At 40.6% G+C, this 27,203-nt stretch overlaps 1 protein-coding gene and 1 long non-coding RNA gene across 4 annotated transcripts in view; one reads left to right on the top strand and one right to left on the bottom strand.

Moving 5' to 3' along the window:
- Positions 1-26,809, top strand: part of skap1 (src kinase associated phosphoprotein 1) — a 42,110-nt gene extending 15,301 nt beyond the window's left edge. The window contains exons 5-13 of one of the 3 annotated variants that reach the window (XM_008437435.2): positions 5,707-5,790; positions 5,870-5,953; positions 6,036-6,160; positions 6,942-7,005; positions 8,974-9,159; positions 13,018-13,071; positions 13,184-13,293; positions 24,847-24,949; positions 25,304-26,809. In XM_008437435.2, the coding sequence (XP_008435657.1) occupies positions 5,707-5,790; positions 5,870-5,953; positions 6,036-6,160; positions 6,942-7,005; positions 8,974-9,159; positions 13,018-13,071; positions 13,184-13,293; positions 24,847-24,939 (800 nt within the window). In that variant the 3' untranslated portion in view covers positions 24,940-24,949; positions 25,304-26,809. Of the gene's footprint in view, positions 1-5,706; positions 5,791-5,869; positions 5,954-6,035; positions 6,161-6,941; positions 7,006-8,973; positions 9,160-10,938; positions 12,006-13,017; positions 13,072-13,183; positions 13,294-24,846; positions 24,950-25,303 lie in introns of those variants that run through there. The other 2 variants (XM_008437436.2, XM_017310845.1) reach the window with 2 other exon arrangements.
- LOC108167277 (uncharacterized) lies at positions 10,223-23,771 on the bottom strand. The gene is made up of 3 exons (XR_001777636.1): positions 23,461-23,771; positions 14,639-14,774; positions 10,223-12,049 (listed from the first exon to the last, which is right to left on the bottom strand). It is a non-coding gene; the product is annotated as an uncharacterized LOC108167277 (long non-coding RNA).
- Positions 26,810-27,203: the final 394 nt, after the last annotated feature.

The following is a 27,203-nucleotide window of genomic DNA, read 5'->3' as shown; positions in this document are numbered from 1 at the left end:
AATGAGCTTTTCAATAATATTGTAATTTATTTAATATGACTGTCATGTTCCTGAATCTATCTGACATTTCCTAGATAGATGCTCCATCAAAAAGGCTATTGATCTTTGCTAATAACTCAGACTAGATTTYTCTTCTAAATGATTCTCAGATGTTCCTCAGTTGTCTTTTTTTGTAAACTCTCAAATTGTTTAAAACAACATAATTGATTATATTGAATAATCATAAAAAAGCCTCCTAGACTWTTACTCAGAATACAACATTTACAGCATAATTAGTCCTGTTTTTTTAATGTTTTTCTCCCTTCGAAATKAAATCTTCAATGGAGTCTTCACAGTGATGTTCATTTTCTTGATTCAGATTKAAATCTAATGGCATTTGATTAAACAAACAAAATGAAATGTCATCTTGAGTCTTAAGTCGGGCAAAAACAATGCAGAACAACATGAGTTGTTTTTTTTTTGCTTTCAAAGGAGACTGATTAATGAAAATGAAAAAAATGACATTTTAATAAACTCAAAGCTCTTCTATGCAGAATAAATAACAGGGAGCAAAAATGTATAATAATGTTGAGGGAAATGTGTACAGCATATTTATCCTGCAAGCAGAGCATCATGTGACATCAYGCACTGATGAAAATTTTATGGCCTGGGCTTTGTAAAACTCTGACCTTTGACCTGYTTATCACTGATCAAGARACATCTGGCCTTTTACAGATTGATTRGTGCATCTCTGATATTTGTTTMTTTTCAGAGCAGATGTGTTTTATAACAAAAAGTAAGATGATTGCACAATTCAGATTTTCAACTGGCTATGTTAGCGGCTAGCACAGCTAACATTGAAAAAAACTCTGAGATTTCCAAATGCCTACCAGCATCTAAACATCCGGCACGCTCCATGACAGACCGAGGCTTAAACCTCAAACACATAAAACGACAACTCTGTGTGTTCACTGGTGGGCTAAAGATCCGATTTTTGAGTTGCCACTGTCACCAGATCAGGGTCAGTCAAGCTGAAAATCCTCTGTTGACCGCCACTCGCTTCAAATATTGATTCTGCAGAGATTTGTTTGTGTGTTAAGTGGAAAACATAATGCAGTGGTTCTGACATGTTTCCCTGCTGCGGCTGAATCCTGTCGGTGCCTTTCTCTCTGCCTGAAACACATGCTGCCACTCGTTTCTCCAGCACCATCAACATCTTCAACCCGTTTCAGTGCTTTCATACYCTCTTTTTTTTGTTGGGTTATGAGCACCGGCGGATCTAATGTAACGCGCAAGTCTTCCCGCTCGRCCATTTCCCTTCACTTTGATTCACTTTCCTTCCAGCCTTTGATTGACTTTCAGCCTAACTAAAGTGGATTTTAATGAGAGAATACATTAACTCCCTCTGGTCATGCGAGCATAAATCAGCTTTTTCTTGCGGGATCAACTGCTGAGCTCATACCGCCACGCTGAGGGAGTGTGAATAACCAAATGAGAGATTGCGGCTGTGGCRAAACTGCTGGCAGCTCAGATGCATCGTGGCGCGTCCCCTCCGAGTTTAACACGAGTTCAGGACGCCGACAGAAACGGATCGCTTGTCGCCACGCAGGTCAGCTCGCTCCTGGGAAGCCGCCCTTTCGTCTGGATCAATTAAACGCATATTTCTGGTCGATTCCTATTGATTATTTCCTCCCATTTGTAAATAGGTTGACTCGGATCTTTTTCTTGCTGATGAGCTCCATTAGATTYGGTTAGCATGGACCTGTAGCGGCTCCTCACCTTGATTTACGAAACCCGGCAGGTCCCGACGTCGCATCTATCTGCTGCTCTGTGTTGGTAATTGCACTCAGCTAAATAGGTTATGCTGAAATATCAATAAATTGCCATCAAATTAATGTCAATACCAAAGCTGTAGATGGTGCTAATTAAAACGCAAAAGGGCTGAAAATGAAGCCGTGGCATTGCTCTGAATAATTGATAACCCAATTTATGATTTTTATGAAAGAGTGCCGTCTGTCTGCAGTTCTGATGAGGCCTTAATTAGATGCATTAATGTGTCTCTCTGTGGCCGTACTCAAACTCCAAACTCAAACACCATGATAGTTTTTGGGGGGTGTTTAATGCTCTAAATTGCACATTTTCGAATAACAGTGGCTCTAAACACCCACTTAAAGTTGCGTTTGCTCCAGTGGAGGTGCTGGTGGGGGGATTCTTATGGGTTCCACTCAGGTTGTTTTTCCTCTTCCGGGTGGGTTCAAACACTAACCAGCGGGATGTTTTTATCTCTTGCTGCTACCGTGTGGAGGAACGGAGAACTAATGTGTCTGTGTGTGTGCGTGTGCGTGTGTGTGTGTGTGGGGGTGTGCATGCATGTGTGTTTGCGCGCATTCGCTTCAAGTTTCACACAAAGGAGAATCCAGTGAGGTCGGGTCACCTGGCGATAAAGCGCTAAGCACGCATGAATGTGTAATGTTTATTGACTCTGGCAGATCGGAGCGATCCTCTGTTGATTTTTTTGATTTTTTTTTTTTTAGCTCCTCATCCATTACCTGAGCTCGACCTTTGAGATAAATGAAGAGCGAGGGAAGCAGACGGATGAGGGGATTAGGGGAGAGTCGCAACGGGGAAGTAAGGCCGAAGGGGGAAGGAAAGAAAAAAGACAGACTGCCGGCGGATAAATGAGGTGGAGGAGCGTAATGATCGCTGTTTGTTATGATGTACAGAATCAAGTTCTCTTTGACAAAACAGTCCTTAGCACCTCTGTATTTATAGTGTCAGCGGTCAGTCCATCGGCAGAGGCGGGCGGATGATGTGTAGGAGTGTTAGTGCTGGGAGCGCTGTTCTGGAATGACCCGCTCATCCGTCAGGACCACAAACCTGAGCAGTGCTGGAGTGTTGGATCTCAGCTTGCTGTCATATTTAAAGTTATGCAGATGAAAAACTACATTGAGRATTGGGATGCAGATAAGGGGGAAAAAAAATAAAAATTCTGCGCCGTTTTGCTTTTGTGGTTGATTTTTATTTTTTTTTTATGAATGAGACTCATTGGGGAGTTCCTGTGAGTCTGAAGTTGGGGGGGGGGGTGCTCTTTGTTTAAACCAGATCAGCCGGTTGTGGGATGACATGTTTGGTTTTTCGCAGCAGTTAAGCAGACCTTTTTCTGAGCGGGGAGAGGGGGACGCCGGCATTCCCCTTGTCATCCCTGACCTGAATAGAGGTGTCATGCTGACTTATGTAAATGGAGTTTAAAATGTGCCTCTGTTTCAAGACTTAAAAAGGCACCTCTTGCTGTTCCCGTGTGTTTCCCTCCATGTTGACTAATATATTCAGAGGAAACTCGGGTTTGACGGCTCACAGAAAATCATGGAAGATGGCTTTTATGCCGCCCAGGAGTCAAGTTCCTCTCGGCGGCCAGAAAATGGACCCGGCATTAAGATAAGGGATCATCCAGTTACTGGTATCAAGATGGAAAAAGTTACCGTTTCAACCACAAGGACCAAAGGACTTTAAAGTCTTCTAGAAGTGATGAAAAAAAAGTGCTGAAGAGACCAGAGTTTCTATGGCTGTTTGAAGCAGAGTAGCAAAATCTGCTCCTCCCTCATTTGTTACATGTTCAACTTATTACCGGTAATCTGTAGTTTTGCTTCAATCTGTGCATAAAAATGTAATTCACAGAGAATGTGTGTAAGAATCAATATATCTGTGTTATTTTAGAAGTGGTAGGAATGGTTGTTGCTCTAATAAAACAAATAAATAAATAGCATCTATATCATGTTATACATTTTGTTTTACAATTTTTTTTAAATAAATACTTTCATACATTAAAACTATATTAGTTTTACTACATTCCAGCACATTCCTAATTTACAACTTTATCATTATACCATGAACAAAATATTCAAATCGTAGTAGAGACCCCCATAACCATGGGGATTAGGACCTCAACTTCCTGCTAAATCAACAAATACTTAAAACCTCCTTTTAAAAAACACTTATAGCTGCCTGTTTTAAGTGTGTAAACACCAAATATACTCTAATATTTATGAATACGCACAACGGAAACCATCTTAGCACTACTGCAGAATCCAACATCTTACTTATCTCTGCTTGGGGGAACAGCCAATCAGTAGCAGGGAAAATGAATGCTGCTCTTGGATTGGCTGCTTTACGAATGCCAGACAGTAGCACGTCCAGTAGGGCTGCACCCATGTATTTCAGCTTCCCAAGCTGCATTTTCTTTTGAATATTTTAAGATATGCCCTCCAAAAACAAATCAGGGAATGGAAGGCAAATAATTAAAATTACGTTCCACAGAAAAATCCACAAAGAGTTGGGCATCTGGTGTATTTTTAAAATATGGACAGTATTGTGAAATTGGATTTTAGTAGTTTTCTGTAAATGCTTATGATTTCATACGTCCCACGCCACTGTACATTTTAATTGTATATTTTTGTTTACATTTAAAGAGACTGTTAGTCTCTTCGACTTCCTGTCTGTTTAGACAATGCTCATCTCGACTTCTGACCAACAATCATTTGGAATAATTCTCAGCAGCAATTAAAAAAGAAAAGAATGTTAAGAAAATATTTTCAAAGCTGAATTATGAACAAGTCATATCAAAACAGAGAGCTAACATTACACTGCTGATTCTGCAGATTTCTCCCTCAACAAAGATCCACAGCAGAACCGATACACGTGTTTACAGAAGATATTTTGTAGCTATATTCATTTAGAAAATAAAATGAGACAGTTTCTGATATATCTAAAATGTGGAACATAATGTGAAATCTGTAAAATGAAGGCGATCCTGGGAAAACAAACGAAAAAAAAACACCATCCTTTTCTAATCATCAACTTCATAAATTTGCACTAAACTGTTCCTAACCCTCTTAGCTTTCATAATAAATGCATCCCACTCTGTTATTGGTTATTGCTTTGTTGAAATTTTGACATTTGATTCATTAATGTCATTAAGATAAAACCTATTTTTTTTTCGCATTTAGTTGTGAACAAATCTTGTGAAAAATGTGAAATTCTTAAACTGAATTTGGAAAAAGGTAAAACAGGTTAATTGATCTAAATGATGCGTGACATACTGTTACATGTGTTTAAAGAATTAAAAACCTAATAAAAAAGTGTTTGTAATCAAGACAAACATTACATGAAAAGTGCGTTGGAAGAGTAATCTTTTAGGGGTTTTTTTTGCACTTATTGAAATAATTCCCACTCCTCCTCTCACGTAAAACTCAAACATCCTGCCGAAGGACCAACAAAATCTCACAGTGCTGTATTCATTACTAACATATTACGCTAATTAACTTGGGACTTTTGAAGCTTCACTACTGTCCTATCATGTTTGCAGAGCGAGGAGTTGTTGGATCCCCACAGGAAGGTTGCTCTCATTAAACTGTTATGTGAGCAGATGAATGGACTGCAGTGCTCAGTAGCACTGTAAATGTATTGATCCAAGTTTCCTGAAGCCTTGCGGGGGATGTATTTGATCCTCATGGTTGGGGAATTTAGAAACTGATGAGCGTTCGTGTGTTTCCTTAGGAGTAAAGGAGGTTTAAGTGCAGCTTATTTGGCGTCAGAAATGACATTTATTGACGATCGAATTAGTTGACTGAAAGTTGTAACGTAAAATAATTAAAAATGTTCTGATCTGATAAAATATACTAGGACTTAATTTGAGTACTTTTTTTAGATCATTATTTTTGCTTTTCTTAGCAGATTTAGGTGACATCCCCCCAATTGGAGCGCAGGAACTTACCAACAACTTGAAACAGGGCTTCCTGGAGAAGAAACGAAAAGGTATCACAGAGCCTCACCCACATCCTGCTAGTTATATTCGAATCACTCACGTTTGCTTATGAATACTTTCTCTCTTCAGATCACAGCTTCTTCGGCTCAGAGTGGCAGAAGAGATGGTGCGTCCTGAACCACTCCGTGTTTTACTACTTTGGGAGCGAAAAAGGTTCGTCGGTCGCTGCAGGAAACATTACAGCCGCACAAAGTGAATCAGATAACAGCCTACCATGTGTTCCGCCTCCCGACAGATAAACAGCAGAAAGGCTCATTTTATATCAGTGACTATAGCGTGCAGCTGTCGAGCAGCCTGAGAAAAGACTCCAAAAAAACCGCCTGCTTCGAGTTCACGGCTCCCGGTCGACGGGCCTTCCAGGTCGGTTCATATTATTCACCGTAGAGCTGTYTCGTTTTCGGCGCCGACAGTTAGTCATGTCATTGCAGCTCCTGCAGATAATTATACTCATATCTGCAGAGTCATTATATGAAAACAGCTGGAGGAAGCTAATAAGAATGTCATTTTTTTTTTTTACATTATTTATCGCCACGAGACAGAAGTGGCAGATGAAGTTTCCTTTTTTTTCTGCAGAAGAGCTTTTGTTGTCTGCTGTTTGTTTGGAAAGTCTGAATAGACCTCAGATATCAATAAAAGCATGACATAATATTTGCATTTTTAACTGTAATTAGAAGATATTTTCTTCTAATTACTGTCAATAAAAATGCTTGACCTGTAAAATTTTGACTTTATTTCAAATTTCTAAATACATAAAACTTTTGCTCTAAATATCTATTATTTGCAAATAATAGCTTTATTTAGGAAATATTTCAATTAAAAAATGTCCATTTATTATTTTACAAATGATTACATCTTTTGTACCTAACAATTAATTATTTAACAGAGATTCTTGAGAGAAAATAATTTTTTCCCCTTCAAATTTAGCTTTCATTTCACTTATGCTTATTATTACTCAATTTTTAAATATTTTACAAAATTCCTAAGCACTTTAATGTCAATAAATTGTGTCCAAATCTTTTTGTCACACGTTTGTTTAAAATGTCATATTAATGTAATATTTACGAACATATCCAGATGATTACTGCAGAGTTTGGATATGATTTTAAAGGCTGTTTTAAAATTTAAATTGCTCTCTTTGCAGTTCACTGCCAGCAGCCCTCAAGAAGCCCGCGAATGGGTGGACCAAATAAATTTTGTCCTGAAGGGTAAGACATCATCTCTTTGTGTCTCTCTTTCCTGGAGCTTTGTAACGTGACGTCTCGTCTCCGTTTTGGTTTTTTTCTACAACTTTTTACAGGTTGAAAAGCCTCACAACATAAGGAAAATGCAATAATAATAATAACGACAATGGAATAAAATTTATTTTAGCTGACGTTTTAAAAGGTTGATAAGAAAATACATTTGAAGAAGTATAAATCTAACATTTCCCCCCCCTCCATCTGAGTTGTTATTGTGTTTCCCTTGGCGCAAAAAGGTCAGAAGTGCGTGGGAGCTCTTTATCATCTCTTTCTGGAAAACAGCCGATTTGTCACCAACTACACAACCAGACACATAAGTCCTGAATCCTCTCCTTCCACTTGTCGACCCACAAGGTGATGTGCATCCTTGTGTCCCTCTAGTTTTCCTCCACCCCGTTCAACTGCGCCTCCCGCTACCCTCCTACCGAATTCCAGCTTACAGGAAATTGATTGGTAGATGTTCTGGTTATCCTCCAGTGACATTGATTTCTGCTTGGTTGCTGCTGGATGGCGGAGGACCTGATACCCTGTGTTGCAGCGGCCAGTCGCTCGCAATGAGACAGCTCCTCCATCTGAGCGAGCCCATCGCGTCTCCGGCTCTCTAAAATGGGCTCGGGCCGGCCTTCTGCGTGCGGGAAGTAACAGACACTCTGCAGTTTGTCTTACGTCCTCCAAGCATGGTTCTGCTTCACAGTCTAGTCCGGGTGCAACGTATAAAGACGGTTGTTTATGGTTAAAACAAATGTAAAAACACACCAGCAGGCCATGATTGTCAAAATATACTTGGATTTTTATGTTTTTTTTTATAATTGGAAACCTTTAAAGTGAAACAGCAAAGATTGGTAATGAGGGCAAAAGCAACCATTGAGAATTTTCTGGTTCTTTTCTTGAGCTCCCTGCAAAATGTAACAAAAACTGCTTTTAAATAGTCGTACATGAGTGTTATTTCTGTCTTTTTTTTTTTTACTTTTTTTTTTTACTAAATATGTTTAATAAATCCCAGAATTTCTCAAAACTACCAACAATTTTAAGGATTTAACCCCTTAAATGCCAGTTTAATTGCTTCAAATTTTCCAACTATCATTTTAACATACTTTATATATAATCAGATGTTTGATGTTAAAATGACTAGAGACGCACATTTAATTGATTAAGCCATGTACACAGACAAAATATTTAATAATGATACATATAGGTGAAGAACTAAAAGAGAGAAATGTGATAAACAAATAAATAAAATTAAACTTATAAAAACAGAATTTACAGCAACTTAGACAGTTAAGATAAAAATATGTAACACAACATGTGACAATGAAATGATAAATAACATGATCAAAGACATTCATAATTATCACTTCAATAGTGCTAAAATAATAAGACAGACTGCAAATGGCTATTATAAAAGTTGCTAAACGCTGAAATTGGAATAAAATGAACTGAGATAATAGTTGGCTGTAAACTTCACTGCATCTTTGTTTTGCATCTTCAAAAACATCCAAACTCTCAGCGTCTCAGGCTTTCACCTCATTACTGCAAACCAAAACAGACTCCTCACTAAATATTTTGGTTCTGACTTTAAGTACCAAGAGAAGACCTGAGGAGTCTGTAGAACAAAACCAAATCTGATAAATATGTTTGGCTAAGACCATTACGAGTTACAATCGATTTTATGATGAATGCAGAAAATGTACCGTCGCTGTGATGAAATCTTACTGGCTGCTGTTTGTTACACCTGGTCTACACTCACTGTTTCTCGCAACAGAAGCGCAGACGTGTGCACTATATTAAGAGTTTGTGTACTTATGTTTCGGCCGATCGTACACCTCCATTTTTTTTATTGCAAAACATTTTTTTTTAGCAGCAGCAGAAAAAAGGTCTCTTTTCTCTATCAAATGAAATCTGCTGGGTTTTACAGTGTTTCTCTTTTCCTCATAGATCTCAGCTCCAGTGTCATCCCCGTCGACGACGATGAGTATGAGGACGAGTACGATGACATTGAGGGCCTCAGTGCCCCGCTGCCGCCATCCGTGGCCCAGGTTTCGCAGGTCAGCAAGCAAATAAGAAGACAAGAGAAGCATGAACCTGAGGAGGATGAAGACGACATCTATGAGGAACTGCCAGGTATGCCACCGCCTAACTAAATGAATTCAAATATCATGTGACCTTCAAGAACAGTGCATTGAGGGCTTTATAGAATGGGTTTCCATGGGCGACCAGCTGCATCCAAACCTTACGTTGCCAGAGCAACACAAGGTATTGGATGCTGTGGTGTTAAGCACCTACTACTTCACTTTAGAGCAGTGAATATGTTTTCTGGAGTGGCACATTTGTTTTTTTCCAGCTGTGAGAAGAATGATTCTTACACTGGATTTTGCTGTGGGGACTGTTTTTCAAGAGTTTTGTCCGTTTGAATGAAAGGAAGAGTTTAAAGTTTCAACAAACAAGGACATTTTTTATAAACATGAACCATGCATAAGCCAGTTTGTTGTGGAAGAGCTTGATTGGTTTACACACAGTCCTGACTCTAACCTGAAAGAACACCTTTCGGATAAATTAAAGCACAGACTGGATGCCATTCCTTATTGTCCAACATCGGTGTCTGACCTCACAAATGTGCTTTTCAAAGAAAGGTCAGAAATTCCCATCAGCATCCCAGAAGATTTAAAGCTGTTGTAGTTATGTCACATTAAAGTTATGGACTAAGAATGGGAAGTCAATCAGAGTTAACTTGTATACGAGACAAATACTTTTGACTATGTTAGGCAGAAATCAGATCCAGGATGGCAACTGTGGGACTTGCTGCAGACTTGCTTGCAGAGCTGTAGCTCTGGTAATTTTGTTCGCCGTAGTTTTCACCAACATTTAAAGTTTTTTCCCCCAGCTTTGTACTGAAAGAAAAGCAATTGGCATTTTAGTTTATGTATTGAAGCAAGAAGAAAATACTGGAGAAAGGAAATGCAATTGTACCTTATTTTAGCTGTATAGCAAAATGGGAAGAGTTGAAAGATTCACCAGAGAGACTCAGTCTTCTGGAGTAGCTGGTGTGAATTATGGTACAGTTAACACCCAGCTTGTGGAGGTTATCCACCCTCATGATCTGCAGCTAGAAAATATTAACACTAGGTGAAAAAAGAAAATGTCTAGTGTAATTATTCAGTTGTGAAGAAGGAAATGCACCTCTGGCTCTCTGCTGTAACTTTATTTTTGTCATGTTCGACTTAAAAAACTCAAACTAAACATAATAAGTGAGCTACCTTTCAATTAACTGTTCATTTCTGAACTATTACCACACATTCTTCAGTTGTATTAAAAAGCTGTTGTTCAGTGTGCGATTTGTAATTGCCTATTTAATAGTGCGCATTATAAGATTGTTGAAACAGCAGTCTGTGGTTGTGTGACTGAATTTACTATCATCAGTGATATGAGAACAGCATATGTTAGGACATATTTATACCCAAAAGCAATCTGTTAGATCCGGTTTAGACCTGCATCACAGTTCATGCTGCTGTTGCTTATTTATGTTCCATGTAATTGGAAATTGACCAACATCCATTTTTTAGAAAGCAGCGAGGTGCCTCAGGTGTTTTCTTATTGCCACCCGGACTGATCTCTCATTTAAAATCAACACTAATAAGCTCAGCCGTGCCGCTGCTGCAGGGCTGCTCAGGACAGCGGTAGATGCGAGATCCTCTTCCTCCTTATCTCATAGTAGTTTGGAAATGCTCCGTCATAGAGCGTCCAATTAGCAAATGTTGCCTGGCAACAAATAGCCTCCAGTTCAACCCGCTAAGCAGAGTTTTGGGGGCTAAAATTGCCTAGCAACAGTAGTTTAGCAGAAAGRAAGGAAAAGGCGGCGTCTCAGAGGCTTTAAAATAGTCCTCAATGCCTCATTGTTTGCAGAAGTTGGATTTCGAGTGACGAGAGCCCGGAAAAAAAGTCAGTGTTCGGCTTCGTTCTGAGACCGGGCCGCAAGATCCCAAGAAGGACAAAAGAGGCGATCTGATCTTCTCAGCGTAGTCGTCCATCACTGTTCCTATTAAATAAGATACATCAAGATTCTGTTTCACTCAGTGAGTACATTACCTTTGCCAAAATCGCTGGTGAAAGGGAAATCAGTCTTCAGACTGTCACGCCGCCGTTCAAAGCCATCTGGGAAGAGGTAGAGACCCTGACCACAGATGGCATATCGAATGACGAGCTCTTTCGTTCACTTTCTCACCCCCAAAGCTTATCAATCACTCTGCTCCGCTCTGTGCTCACCAACAGCTTTTACACAGTGATTATAGGCCGGTAAATTATTAAAATCTCCACTAATCAGGGCTGCAGATGAGCAGATCTGATGGTAATAGATATATTTCTTTGCTAAATCAAAAGACAACAGCACCAGCGCATAAATTTACAAAGCAAGTGTCGTCACTTGTGTTTTTTCCTGAAAGCTTGTTGAAGTTAAACATCGAGAATTCTGCAAAATTGCATGCTTTAGGCAGATTGCAGGCTTCAGGTTCTGATGACTGATTTTATTGACTGGAAAATTAAATCACTTTAATGTGGAAAAGCATCAGGCCGTAGCAGCGGCTGCTCCGCCGTGTGACGCCCCTCTCTCTGCCACTCGAGGACCGCTGAACAAATGTTTAGAAGCAAAGCAAACCAAATTAAAACGACTCCTCGGGGTGGAAAAAGAAGATGGTGACTTTCTGCATCCAGAGACACAAACTGAACTCGCATCCAGAAATATTTATGTGTGTGTGTGTGTGTATGTGTTTGATCTCTGCTTCTCTTCCTGGAACGGAGAGTTGCTGGTCGTGCTGGAAGGTGGATAGTGTTGCTGCGTTGTGGCATTGCTGTCAGCCCTCTTCTGTGTACGATGGATGTGGGAGTCGGCGGCAGGCGGATCACTGTGTCACAGAGCAGACCGGCGGGTGCCACGCCCCGCAGGCACAGAAACCTCCGCCTCTGCGGGACTTCAAGACCGCTCCTGCTGCTTCTTTGGCGTTTCTGTGCAGTTCTGATCCTAGACGAGGGAAAAGATCCATTATAGATTTGCTAAGGATTTCATTTTTACCAGCATTTTTTTTTCCTTCTGTGATTTTTATTTGTCCTCATCAGAATGATCAATTATATGTATAGTCATAATTATCATTGCAGAATAATATATGCAGTTATCCTGTTTATGTTTCCAGCTTTTGGTTTTATTGTATTTTAGAGTTTTCCATCTGTCACTCTTGTTGTGATCCTTTCTAAAAGATGCACAAGACAAATATTTTCTTATTTTTGCCCAGCAGTTCTATATATATATATGCATGTTGCAATAAAGTGAAGCCAGTAGGTTCTTTATTCAATTATTACACCACCATTAGAGTCTAATACTCCATTTAGTGGCATAAAAATGATTGGGGACAATCAAATAATCAATAAATAAAACACAGAATACAGACGGATGCATTGATCAGACATTTCCTGGCTGATACAGGATTTCTTTTCTGAGCTCTGACTCTCCTCTTGCAGCAGAAACATTGATGGAAAGAGACGTTTATGAGGCTGAAAAAGAGTTAGATTATTCCCAATAACATGTCGTAGCATATTTCCTTACCTGTACTTGATTTATTACAAAACTCCAAGGTGCAGCTGCAGTTGATTCAGTTTTTTAAAGGCTGAAAATCATGGGTGATTTTTGTTTCGATGTAATAAATGGTGAAAATAATTCTGATGTTTCATCATTTGACCTGCAGATTACCGATCAGAGGAAATGGACTGATTCCAATCTCTGACCTGATTTATTGGTACATTTATCTAAATGAAGCAAAATAAATTTTTAGATGTCATTTATTGATAAATGTTCCTGTTTGGTCTATTAAAAACTATGCAAGCATACTTTTCTATAAATTTGGGAATAAGCCAATGAAATTTGTTGTTTCTTCTTTATATATGTAAATTGTTTACTATTAGTCATACAGTAATCACTGTATTTTGTTTCTTTAGAGGACGATCTGCAAGAACAAGTGGAAGAGACTGCTGAGAAGAACAACCAGTCAGGTGAGAATTACAATTTTAAGGTTTCCAAATCGCTAACAGAAAGCAGCCGTTTCCCAGAGGTTAAAGCTTTTTGCCTCATTTGAGTGAATTCGTGCTCCGTGTTTCCTTCCAGCCTCATCTTCAGAATACGCTAACTACTACCAGGGTTTGTGGGACTGCCAGGCCGACGAGACAGATGAGCTGGACTTTAAAAGAGGGGATCTCATCTACATCGTTAGCAAGGTGGGTGGAAGAGGTTGCTTCAGCTTCCCTCTGATTTCTGGATTTTCTTCTAATTTGTTGTTGTGAGCTTGATGGCAGCCGCTCTTTATTTCTAATGAAAGAAAATTCCCAGAGTGCTCCCTCTGACTTGTTGATCAGCCGTCCCAAATGAGATGCTGATAAAGGAAAAAAAAAAAAGTGTAATTATTTAAGGGTTAAACAACATCAGCTCTGGTGATCGCCTCGCGAACATGCTGATATCCCCAACATCTAAATTCCCTCCCGTTAGCGAGAGCTCGCATCTCGCCGCAGCACAGAAGCACCGACAGCTGCATTGTCTATTCCCGGGCCGCCGGGGTGAAGTGCCATTCGGATGCTGCGTAATGGTGCTGTTGTTCATTATGGAGCCTCTATCGCAGGGGTTAATTGAGCAGGCAGCCATGCGAGGCTCTTCCTTTCCGTTTGATGTAAACTGCAGGTGAAAGCCATCCTGCATCTCAGCTCTTTTCTCCCCAATCTGTTTCCTCGTGTTTTATAGCCACCGCGCAGCTACATGCAGAGTATCTACCAGTGAAAAGACATCCTACTGGAAATCAATGACTTGTAATTTGGGCACTTCTCTTCCTCTTCTGTGGAGTGGGACTTGTTCCCAGACTGTTGCGATTGGTCGACTTCAAATTGAATCATCATGCTCTGTGTTTAGGCCAAATTATATGAGGAGGGGAGGCAAGATGAAGGAAGAGGCTTATTTGTGTACAATTATGTAATTGTTAGTTTTTACAGTGGAATAAGAGAGGAACATATTTTATATTTGTTCCTGATAAAGACACATAAAGCAAAAGCTCCCTTTACAGGAGAGGGAAGTAAATATCCCCCTCAAACATTTTCATATTTTGTCAAATAGAGCTTTTGGATGGAAAGGGAAAATGATATATTGCTTACCACATTTTGGAGTTGGTGGTGATCCAACCATCTAAACTTTTAACACACCGGTGCATCACATTACCTTCAGAAATCACTAAATTAGTAAACAAGCTKCAAATCATAGCCTTTACAGATTGGTATGTGTTTGCATTCATGCTCCTGACTCATCATTTTGCAGAACAGCTTTTCTCTGCAATCACAGCTGCAGGTCTTTGGTCTCTGCCAGCTGTGCCACATGTGCAGACTGAAACTGGTCAAATTCTTCTTTGCAAAACAGATCAATCTCTGCCGGACGGGAGGGAGAGCATCTTTGAACAGTAATCTTTGAGCCTTGTGACGGATTTTTGTTTGTATTTCGGTTTGGACTTGGACCGCTGTCTCTCTCTGGCTGTATGTTTACGCTCTTTGTCCTGCTAGAAGGTGAAGATTGTCCTGTATTTACCTTCTGCTGAAGAGAAATATCCCTGGAGGATGTTCTGCTACCGGCATGTCACGCCATTCGCATCATGTGTTCAGGATGTTGGTGTTCCTCCACACATGGAGCTTCAGAGCACCTTCTTCACGGTTTACTGAGCTTCCTACATGGATTGCAGCAAACAGCAAACAAGACTTTCATATGGCTGTCACAGAAAAGGGGACAGAATACAAATTCATGCCACACTTTTCAGACTTTTATTGGTTAAAAAAAAAAGACACTTTTTTTTTTTCTTCCACTTCACAGTTTGTGCTGATCTTAACCAGGAGAGTCAAACTAATTTTCATTTTGGAGCTCAGAAATGTTTTGATAAGACTACCTGTTAAATTAAAGCTTTATCAGTATTCGATGAGTACATTTTATAATAAATAGTATTAACATCACATTGATGTAATTTGGAACTGCACAAATAAAACCTGATTTAATTCGACTGCTAAAATAATAAGTTCAATCGACATGGCTTTCTAGAGTCTTGAGGGCCACACCAATAGCTATGGCGGACCGGATTTGGCCCACGGGCCTTGAGTTTGACACCTGTGGTCTGCACCATAAAATAAAACGCCAGTGGGAAAACATTAATATCTGTGCTTGTAACTTGCCAAAATGTAGAAAAGTTCAAAGGGTGTAAAAACTTTTTGCAAAGCATTTTTCTCGGTCGTGCTCTGAATGCGGCGGAGCCGGTCTCCTCTGTCTGCGTGTTCTGGGTGATTTGGGGGGGAAAAATGTCAAAGCGCCTGTCTTCATTTTTCACATAATGCTGGCAAAAGCAGGAAAACTTGAAGGTAACAAAAGGGGAGCTGGCTCTGCAGAACGGAGTCGCCCCCCACACCGCCTGAGCTCTGCTCCGTGGATTATATTTCACCATGTAGATCCTTTTACTGCGTCACCGAGGGGCTTAAAAGAAAGCTACGACGTCCAAGTTGGAAGCAAGGGCTGTTTGTTTTATCCCCTAATCTTAATGACACAGATCACTCTTGTTTTGTCAAGCAGGAAGATAAAGTCATAACATGGTTACAAGCTGCAGCACTCCGACTGTCTTCTAATAGATTTAAAGTGTGGTTGTAAATTATTTAGATGAGATTTCCGAATGCTTGGCTTTCCTCGAGAACACGACTCAGCCCGTGTCCCCGTTTTGCGTTCTAATAGCGCCGCGTTGCCCTCATGAATTGTATTATTTGGATTATTGCTTGTAATCGGCTGTTTTGTTTTAATGAGGCCTCGGGGAGGGCTTCCCCGCGCCTCTGCACACAGACCCTCGCTGTTGTTGGGGCTTTATAGGGGAGGGATTCCTGGGATCCCTGACCTCGGTGAGTAAAATACGGGCCCTTGGCTAGAACTCAAGCTTGTCGTTTAACCGGGGGGGACCCAGACGCACGAAATGGCCGCAATAAAACCAGGGCCCATAAATTCTCTCGGAGGGTGGGAGGCCTGCTTGTCTCTGCTGTTATGTCAACACTGACCATAATTACAGGGTAATAAGGACACGCTCTAAGTGCTAAATCAATGGTGCTAACAAACTGTTATTTTTAAAGCTAGCATGTGATTGACTGTTGAAGTGCAGAGTGGGGCAGCCACGGGCGGGGTGTCATATGGCTGTGAACTGAGGAGGACATGCCGATTGTATAAAAGGCCCTCATCCATCATTATTGATCCCTCGCTTACTGTAAAGTGGGGGCATTTTTACTGTATTTGTGTTTTTTTCCCCCCTCCCCCGTGTATTGCTGCGTGCGCACACATCGCTGACAACGTAAATAAATTAGGAACCTCACAACTCATACGAATCCCATTAGTTCGAGGGAATTAATCTCGTAGCGTGAATCTTTCGATGATGTCTAACACGCCTTCTGCAGAGCTCGATGGGGATGTTCAGCCTGCTGATACATGAGGTGGCAACACACCGTAAAATCCATCTCATTTTTTTTTCTGCAGCATTTCACTTTCTTAAAGCTTGCATTTTTTCCCTAATGCGTTTCCTGGTCAATGTAGGTTTTATAAATGCAGTTAACACTGCATGAAATATTAGAGTTTCCCCCACAAACGGAAAGACGGATTATGTCCGTTGCTAATCTATGCTCTTTCAGATTCTCATCAATTTGATTTTTCGCCTTTTCCTTAAGAATCATATGCTAGATTTTATGGAGTATTAGTACTCTCCTCTTGACTGTACTTGTTTCCCATTTAGGTTCAAATACATTTTTTAAATTTAGCTAAAGTGTCTCAGATGCTGTGTCCTTAAAATCATAAGTATGGGCAAGCTGGCAAAGTTCCAAACAGATGAAAATCTCTCCAGAAATGTTCTTTGGCTTAAATCAGTGGTGTCCGAACGTCTGGTCAAATAAAACGTTGTGGAAAAAGTCAAGAGTATTCACAGACCTAAAAATGTACTAAAAACCTGAACACATATTTTAAAAAGCACCCGTTAAAGAAACTATTTTAGGCAGCACTCTGTTATCAGCAATAATAGCAGGATGTGGGTAGCTTTCTCTTTAAAAAAGTGCTTTCCATATTTAACCAAGTTTCATAAATTCAATAAAAGCAGATTTTGGTTCAACACAGTCTGATCCTATTCACTGAGAAATTTAAGAGTGCAAAAAACATGGTTATTATTATATGTACATATATATTTGATAATTAAAAGATTAATACTTTTGTTGCATGCAACATTTTTCATTGTAAGAATATTTTAATTTCTTGGAAATAGTTTTGCCCTAATTGGGGGACCAGATGTGTATCATTCCTAATTTAAAGTCCAGATGGCCCCCGGGCCGCATTTTGGACATCCATGTCCTAAATGCCTCGTTATGCATAGTTTCTATGCTGTGTTGAAAAACATGCAGCTTGATTTGATCCTTTTCCAACTATGGATGAGGAGAGAAAAAAAAGAAAATTGAGTGCAGACAACTATTTGAGTTGCCTTTATTTTCTATCATAAACTCCAGCAATTTCCACTCAAAGAAAGTGTATTAATTTAATTTGTATTAAGCATAAAATCAGAATATATAATTGAAACCAATTTTATACACACATTACACAGTATAAGAAGACACATAAGCGGATGTCTATTTCACTCTGACATTAAATTAGACCAAACTTCACTGGCAGGTAGGATTGCCAAAATTATTTATCAGAATATTAAGAGATATTTCTTTAAGCTTTCTTCAAAGTCAGTTTACGTATACTTTTCCAGTGTTTGGAAGCTCCTCGCAACAGTTTGCTGAGAATTTGACCATTCCTCCTTGTAGAACATGTATAACTAAGTCAAAGTTCACACAGTTCACCCCCTTCTCCCCCAAGTTTTCTGTAGGACTGAGGTCAAAGTTTGTCCAAAACATTGACTTTGTTGTGCTAAAGCCTACTTGTAATTTGACAGTGTGGTCAAGGTCACTGTGCATTTGGACCAAGTTGGTGTCCAACCTTCGAGTTTGTGTCTGATGTCTTGAGATGTTGCTACAATATTTCTACATATTTCCACTTGTGACGGCACGAGCAGTTCAGCAGTCGCTCCTGCAGGGATTCATTCTTAAACACCTGAATTTTGTCTAAATCTCCAGCATGTCCCTGGCCAGTCACTGCGTCTATCTGGATCCCGTTAATCTTCTGTGCTGTAAGTTTAGATGAAGCTGGAAATGATTTCGCCAGTCTCAAAAATGCCTAAGCCTGTTTAGACTTGGGCCAGAATGAGATTCTTACAACATGATAGCCATGTGTGAACATACCATGGTCTTCCAATATAATGGAATTAACATGAAAAAGAAAATAAATAATTAAATAGTTATTTCAAATTTACAAAAAAAAAAGGGATTTTCATTGTTATTTTAATGGTGTCCATAACATTCGTTGATTTTGATGCATGTAGAAAAAACACCTGTTATAGTAGTGCTATTTTCAATAAGCTTTATTTATTGTGAATTTAAATAAAGGCATCAGAGATCATAAACTGTGTTTTAATGAATTTGTATTTATTGTAGGAAATCCAGTCTGAGGTTTTCATGCCAAAAAGTTTATGAAATAGCCCTTTTTCTGCACTGTCAATGCTGACATTTGACAATATGTGAAATATAAAGACAGTAAAACTCAAGGAGGTAAATCTGTTGCGCTGTTGGAAATGAAGGCATTTGAGTCTAGAAAAATATGCAATTGTCCAGTGGAAAGTTTACAGGAAACCCAGTTGAACAGCTGGATTTTTACTGCAGGAAGTGATAAAGTCATGATTATGATTTTTTTTTCTGTATGAAGCATATTGCCTACCCCTTCCTCCATCCTGGCCTGTATTTGCTCTGCAGCCAGATTTCCCTCCAGTTTCTTGCTCTTAATTTTGCTCCACCTCGTGTGCATCGGACCGGTCCCGCACTGAACCAGGAGGTATGTCCCGCATTCTTGCCCTCTAATTTATGTATCCCTAATCAAAAGACCACAGCTCTACAGGTCAGCTGTCACATTCCTGTATTCCCACAGGCACTCATGGGGAACGGCAGGATGGAGTGGGAAGAGATTTATGGCACAAACCCAGTCCAGGGTCCTTAAAACTCTGGCAGGCGTTGCTGCCACCTCTCCCCTCTCATCCTCCCTTCTCGCTTCCCTCACTCCCGTTCCTCCTCCCGAGCAGAGTCAGGAGAGAGCGAGCGAAGGCAGCGGGCTCGGCCAATCCGACGCGAGCTCCCGAAGCAGAGCGTCACCTCTGATTTGACACAAACGTACCGCTGGACGGAGCGTGTGAGAACGTGGATACCACTGACACCTTGTGGTGAATTCAAGCAGACCTGTAATGATTCCAAAGTCTTCAGAAGATTTCAATTCTGATGCAAATTTATATATATGCATGTGTATATATATATGTGTATATATGAAAAAAAAAAATACAGCTTCTGCTTGTAATGCTTGAAACTGTCTCCTTTGAGGGCTTTTTTTTAATGTCTTATAAGCAACTCGTTTTCCTGTCTGCTCTAAAAGAGGAAAAGTAGGCAAACAATCAGATGGGAAAAGTCAAGCAACAGAGACAAAGAGTGTGGAAGGAGGGTTTGTGGGGGAGTGGGGGGTTTCTCTTTTCTTTAGTGTGAACTCTGTCACACACCAATTTAAAGACCCCAAGCTGCTTTTGTGGCCATAGACACCGAGTCACTATAGACAGGCAAGACATCCTATTTACCACCCAAAGTAGCAGGGGGCGCGTCTGGGGTCCGGGGTCATGCAGGAGGCAGCGGTCATCCCCCGGTCAACTACAGTAGGTCATTATTCAGCCCAAGCCAATAGCCCCGAACCGCGTCCGAGCAGCCCACCCCCCAATCCATTCCGCTTAATTATTATAAATGAGGGGCGGCATAAACAGCCATCATTACAGACACTCAGTGGCATACACAAATCCACTTTAAATTGCTATTAAGTTAGGAAGCGATCTGTAATCCCAGGCGTGCGTTAGAACGGAGCAAGCAGGCTTTTCTTTTTATTAAATCTCATCGTCCCTGAGATATTTTCAAGCGTTCTCGCGCTCCGTCACGTTTCCAATTTGGAGCCAATTCGTTGATTTAATTAAAAGCCCACTTGGAAAAACGGACACTAAGTAGCCATTCCCATCTCTGGCTACGCGCGGCTATCATCTGTATTTTATTTTATTTTATTTTTTTTGTTTACATAAATTTTCACTGAAAACTTAAACTTCAGAGTGTGTTCAATCCACGTTTTTTGCATTATCCCTTGTTCCATACCTGGAATTATTTACATTTGAAAAAAAATCATGTCTTTTCCTTTAACTAGATTTTCTTCACTGCATCAGCTCCTTGGAATGGCTTTCTTCCATCTTTTTACAACGCTTTAGAAAAATCCTGACACTCCTCAAGCTTCTTCACAAGCACAGACTTCAGTCTGTTTTTCACGTGAGACGGAAATATTTAAACATTCTTCTTTGCGAGAAAGCACCAGCTCGGTCAGATTGGATGGAGAGCATCTGTGAAGTCTTTCCACACTCTTAACTCATAAATGTACTTTGATTGAACTGTCCTACATTTATCTCCGGCTGGATGTTCATTGTCTTCCTGCTCTCCAGTCAGGAGGCTTTTGCAGCCTCTAACAGGTGGTTTGCACCTGTTAGAGATTCAGTGTTTGAGATTCAAAGCTCCCACCTGAGCTTTCAAGCCCCTGCAGATTTACCTTGGACCTTTTGGCTGCTTCCCTGATGAATGCTCGCCTTGTCTGCTCTGATAAATCACGTGGACAGACATGTCTTGTTAGTTCTGCAGCTCCTCGATGTTAAGATGACGAATTGAACAGAGCTCTGAGATGTTCGAAGCTTGGAATATTGTTCTGTGACCTAACCCTGTTTAAAGCTTCTGCACATCTTCCCAACCTGCCTCTGTTTGTTTTCTGATGTTCTCTAAGGATGAGCGATAGGAAATTAAGGTTTTATCAGAATATATTCCAACGATAAGAGCTAATTATTACTTCTTTTTTAGGGAGCTGTGTCACATTAGTAATAGCCCCCAAAACACAAATACTTCCCTTCGTGAAGTAAGACGCTTCTTTAGGACACCAAAAGGTTGCATGAAGAACTGTGATTAATATGATTACACTGAACATCTGAACTGCATTTAGTCATAATTTTAAATATATTGAGATTTATTTATTGATGCTTTCATTGGACAGACAGTGGGGAAAAAATAGTAAAACTAATAATCCCAATACTGGCAGATTTGGGGATTTGAAACATTAACTTTCATTTTTTATGACATCAATAAATCTAAATTATCATAAGAAATTTATCACGATAAATGAATATTCCTCCTGTTCTCTAACAAATCTCCTTCACACAACACCTGGATTTAAGATGAGATTAAATTAGATGTTCTCTTTTCTTTAGTTCTTAGCATTTTATTCAAGGGTATTAAAGTCAAAGGGGTAAAATACAAATACTACAGTTTGTATACTTATTTTGTAAAAAAAAATAAAAAAAATTATAATCGTAAATAATTTTCAAACCACTTTAATTATGCTCTGCACAGACTTGGCCTGCCATATAAAATCACAAACTGCGATGACTTTTGTCGTCGTCACTTTTGAAAAAATTAGAAAATTTCAAGAGGTATGAATATTTTTTGGGCGGGTTTTGTGGCTCCAAATCCATTCTGAGAAAAGTCTGTCCCCCAGTTTCTGGCATTATGAAGTGTATCTGTGCAAGCAGTGAGGCGGCTTCTAGATGCTGCAGAGACCTGCAGTGCATCTGGTTAGCGTGCGCCAAGACGATAGAGGAGAAGGGATTGAAAACAAACAAGGAGAGGATGGAGGCAGAAAGGCTGCTGCAGGAGAGATGGGAAAAAAGAGAGAGAGAGGGAACAGGAGAAAAAGATGGAGGGGGCTGGAAATGTGGAAGGAGGGAGAGATTGTAACAAGCAGGCGGCGGGTTCAGCGGCAGGGCAATGAGAGACTTCCTGCGCTCCATCACGCCCAAGGCCTGCCTCAGTCAGCTGGTGGCCGAGCAGAGATGCCTCATGTGTCAGGCTTATTAGCACTCCCCCTAGTTTGTATGCATTTGGGATTACATGCGAGTGGGTGTGTTTCCACCAGGAGAAGGTTAGTGTGTGCGAGAGCGAGAGAAAGATAAAACAAAAAAAAGAGGGAAAGAAAAGAGGACTGATGTTTAGGGATCATTTTTTTTCAATGGAAAAAAATGTGGATTTTCAGAAGAGGAGCAGGTTTTTGTTTTTTGCTGCATAATGGCGGCGTGACACCTGCCTCGCCCGACTAAACCTCCGCTCACCTTCTCCCTGCTCCCGACTCGGGAAGCTGTCAGTCTGCCCCTCCGCTCGCGCGCCGTGAGCGATGGGCCTATCAGGAATGCCGCCATTAGCCAGCCCCCTGAGTGGTAAATAAACGATCGCGCCGGTACACTGCAGGTGTTGTCATAGCAACCCACTCTCCATTGCCGGCCCCGCCCACGCTCACTCCGAGCTCTCTCGGCGGAGGAGTCACCGGGAGGTCAGCGAGTCGACGCGCGGCCGCCGCCACGACACGGCGCTGTTCGACGCCCCCCACCCCACCACCCCTCCCAGCCTCTTCCTGCTCCCTGTCCCTCAATGCTGCCAAATACTCCCCCCCCCAAAACACAGACAGACACCCCAATCTGTCTCACGTTAGCACTCCCAAACTTCTTCAGCTCGTTTTGTGTCTAGATCCAAAATAACCCCAGACGCGGGCGGCAGAAGGACGCCGTGAGAAAGGGGAGAATGTTTTTAAGTCATTTGGGTAATTCACTCTCCGCAGCTTTTTTGGAATGTCCCTATTACAGCAGGTGTACTCTGGATGAACCCATTTCAAGTACGGGGAAGATGGACTCGGCACGCCTGACAGACTCCCGCCGCCATCGGCGCCCACTCTGCGATGCGGCAGTTGTATTAAAATGGCGGCGTTGATAATCCAAAAGACCTTTCTCGGGGAGAATTTGAGACCGGCTGCACAGATGGGCGGCGGAGATAAATAAAACTCTCTGTCACTACGGTTGGTGGAATAGTGCTGCGACGCCCCCAAGGGAGAGCAGAACGGTTTTGCTCCCTCACTCTGATATCCCTCCACCCCACCCCCGTCCGTCTGTTTCCCCTCTCTCCCGCTCCTTTCCAACAGGAACCACGGCCAGCTTTCCGGATTTTCCCCCTCTCTAAGTCTTGTGGGAAGCATAAAAGCCCCTTTTCAGCCAAACTTTCTCCCTTCGTTAGGAACAGAGACACAGTGAGGGCGGCACAGCACGCCCCGACGTCCCCGGTCAGAGCGGAAAGCGATGAGGCCTGGGTGGACAATCTACTTACGTCTGTTTGTGCTCTAAAGACTCCCGAGTCTCGTAGTTTGTCACCATCTGAACGGTTCATCCATCCTGGCTGTCCAGGAAGCGCTCATTAGCTGCAGGCCTCATTCCTCTGGCTGCAGAGAGAGGTGTCAAGTCCCGCAGATCGCCTAAACCTCTGACACGGAGCGCTTCGTCATGTCAGAGTCTGTTTGTGCTTCTGCGACTGGAAGCAAAGCCGTCGAAAGCTCACTGACCGACACTGACACGTCCTCGTGTTCGTGTTTCATCTCCTGCAGCCAGTTTTCAATCCACCTGAGAGCAGAGAGACGACGGGCCGGCTGGTCAGGTTCAGGTCCTGCTGCTTTGATCAGATGATCAAAGGTGATCAATAAATCTCAAGGGAGTTTCTGTAAACCACATCGATTGTTCGTGGACCCTTATATTATCTCATTTATTTGATATTTTCAAATACATCTTTATTGAATATTTAATACCCACCTGCCTTCAATTGGAAATACTTTAAATTAATTTGTTGCATCAAGACAAATTGAATTGAAAAGTAACGACTTAAAACACAAATCTTAAATATTTACATCGGTCAGATTGCAACTTAAATTTTATGTTTTCACTAAACCGTTTTTTTTCTTTTATTACAATTGATTACTTATTAAATTTCTCAAATCCACTTAAATCAAAAATCCTTAGATTAAATATTTAATGTTTTTCTTTTTTCTTCTATCAATGTGGAAAAAGTCTTTCATAGCAGGAAAATATTTCCTAAAATGTTAATTTGCTGCATTGTATTTGATTTATCTATTAATTATTTAGTTATTATTATTTATTATTATTCTCTGTATAGATAATACTCAAATTTGACTCTTTTTTTGTATTTTATGTAGAAGCTGCTTTCAAAAAGCCACATCAAGTCTTTCCAGGGAAAACGTCTCGACTTAATTAGTCTAGTGAAAGGAGGCCAGCTGTGTTTATGGCTTTTGAGCAGTTAAAAAAAAGCTGTTTTATTTTAGACTCTTACTATCCTGATTGCCTTGTTTACCGTTTTGCCCAGTTTTTTAATGAAAACCCCTCGAGGCTAATGAGCCCCAGTGTGTATTAAAATATTGTGAATGGCTGTTTGTTGGATGGGATGTGGTTTCTTGCTCGTCCTTCGCTTGTAATTGACTTCACGCAGAAGGAAAACAATCTCAGCCTCGTAGTTTTTGCAGTTTTTTAAGGCCTGTTTTAATATTCCTCGACCTCACGCGCGTGCAGCGTAATTGGAGATCAAATCATGCAAACGGCTTCCGAGATCGTGTAGAAATCATCGATATTTGCGCTTGGGATTTATTTTTGTTTTTCTATGCCCGAAAGCCCTCGGAGATTTCATTGTTTGCTCCCTTCTTGTGTTCAGGAGTACAACATCCACGGCTGGTGGGTCGGCGAACTGAACGGCACCGTGGGCATCGTCCCCAAGGACTTCCTGCAGCCCGCCTACATCCTCTGAGCCCCAACAGGTACCCAGGCACTCTCTTATCATGAGCATTATGGACCATTACTGTGGCCTAATACACAGAAACAGTTCCCCTGGTACTCATCCAGATTGCCACTGAGGTATATTCAGTCGTTGACCTGCCGTTTATGGCATCTGCTGGCTGGGACAAGTACTGCACGAGGCAATCGGAGAGCCGTAATGGCCAGTGCTTGTGAATAAATATGCGCGACGAAAGCCTGATTACAGCGACGGTTGTCCTATTTAAGAAAATGATTCTGTGATTTTGTTAGATAGGCGCAGCTTAAAATGGACTCTGAATTATTAATGCGTGTTTTTACTGATTTCTTTCAAATTTATTTTTCCGTTTCCTCCGCAGCGCGCTCTCTTCGACGCATCCGGACGTGACTCCACCGACGGATACGGACACGATTTCCTTTCCCACCTTTCGTGATGCAGATCCTGCGTGTTTGTGCTGGGTGGTAGATACTCCTGTCCGCCATAGATCACGTTTACGTGATGTGGAAACTAGAACTGTCATTTTAGATGTATTCATCCAGAGATGACCGATGCACACTGAAAGTCACCGTTTACCCGGGCTGATGCATTTATCAAATATCAGAATAAGCAACATGTGTAATTATATGGCCTTTGGATATTTTGATTTCTTAATTTTTAACATTTAAGAGTTATGTGCATGTTAAATACTATTCATAAATCATCAAGGTGTCTTAAGTTAAAAATATTCACGTTTGGGTTTTCTTTGTTTTCATTTACATTCAATTTTGAACATTAGGTGGCAGTACTGTTCTGATAATTAAAATCTAGAAGGACATCCTTAAAAAAACGAGCATATTGAAATTTACTTGAACTTTAATAATATACGTTAGTTTTTTTAAAACATAGAAATTATCTACATAATAGCTAATAATGGCGAAACATCTGACATTTAAAATTGGGTCTAGATTTATCTGGCGTCTGGATCCAGTGGTACCAGAATGAGCACGGTGTGGAATGAAACACTTCCCCATATCAGGTCTCCTACGAAAGCAGAAACCAAGCAATGAAGTCAAAGAATTTGTCTGTAGATCTTGTGGCAAAGCATGAATCTGTAAACCTTTAGAAAACAAAACCTGCTGTGCACTTTGGAACCAGAACCACTTGGATCTGGTCAACATGAAGGACAGTGGGTCCCTGAAGACTAGGATAGACAAACACTGATTTAGAGAGGGAAATGACTGCAGCTAAACACTGAGATTTCTCATGTGATCCATCTCCAGAGAGCCTGGATTGAAATAAAAAGCGAACAAATCTGGAAAGACCTAGAAATGGCTCTAGTGATTCCAACCTGACTGAACCAGAGGAGATCTGCTGAGAAGAAAAGGGATAAAATGACGAGACAGGTTTGCCCAGCTTATAAACGCATACCCAAGAAGAGTCAAGGTTGTAATAAACTACCAAAACTGCTTAGACAAGATATTCATCATGAATTTTCTATTTAAAAAATATTAAACGTTTTTGGCTGTTTTACTTTTCAGCACTAGGTGGCAGCATTGTTACAATAACGTCAATTTCTGAGAAAGACTTGGTGGAGATTATTTAAAAAAGGAAATGGTGTGAAAGAAACTTATTTATCGACATAAACTTGGAATTCGTACATGAATAAAGTCACTCTGGTGGTTAATAACCCTTTTAGATCCACATTCTTTTATTTTACTTCAAAACACATGAAATAAAAACACCTGCAGGTCCCTTTAAAATGCAGCAGAAATCACAGGCGTGAGAAGCAGTAGGTAGTGTGAAAACATCTCGGATCAAATCACCAGGTTTTGACCAGTTGGACTTCAGACTCACATAGTCAGGAGTCATATATGAACATTTAGAAAAAAAAAAAACTATGGGAGGAAATTACAGCAGCCCACATGTATGCCCAGTATCCAGTAAATGTGACTAAGTGTTATTGGAGGAGTGCAGATGAATTTAAATGGAAACTGAACTGCAGACGTAAACAAATTTACCGGCAACCCTGAAAAAAGATCCCCAGCATAAATTGCACTCTTAAAAACTCCTGGACCTTTTTAATTTGACTATATTTATTTAGGGGGGGTTTATTAATTATTGGGATGATACCAATTTTTTTTTTTTTCTGGCCTTCTTGCAAACATTTTACAGCTTTAAAATGTGAGGAGGAGCTGTTTTTTTTTTTGTTTTGTTTTTTGGCTGCTTACAAACATGACAGATCTACAATTCAGTTTTCTACAATTAAGGGAAGGGGGAAA

This window comes from Poecilia reticulata, linkage group LG19, assembly GCF_000633615.1.
Source record: "Poecilia reticulata strain Guanapo linkage group LG19, Guppy_female_1.0+MT, whole genome shotgun sequence".
NCBI lineage: Eukaryota > Metazoa > Chordata > Actinopteri > Cyprinodontiformes > Poeciliidae > Poecilia > Poecilia reticulata.
Note: the sequence above shows the minus strand (reverse complement) of the source record. Positions and strands in the feature narration are given on the sequence as shown.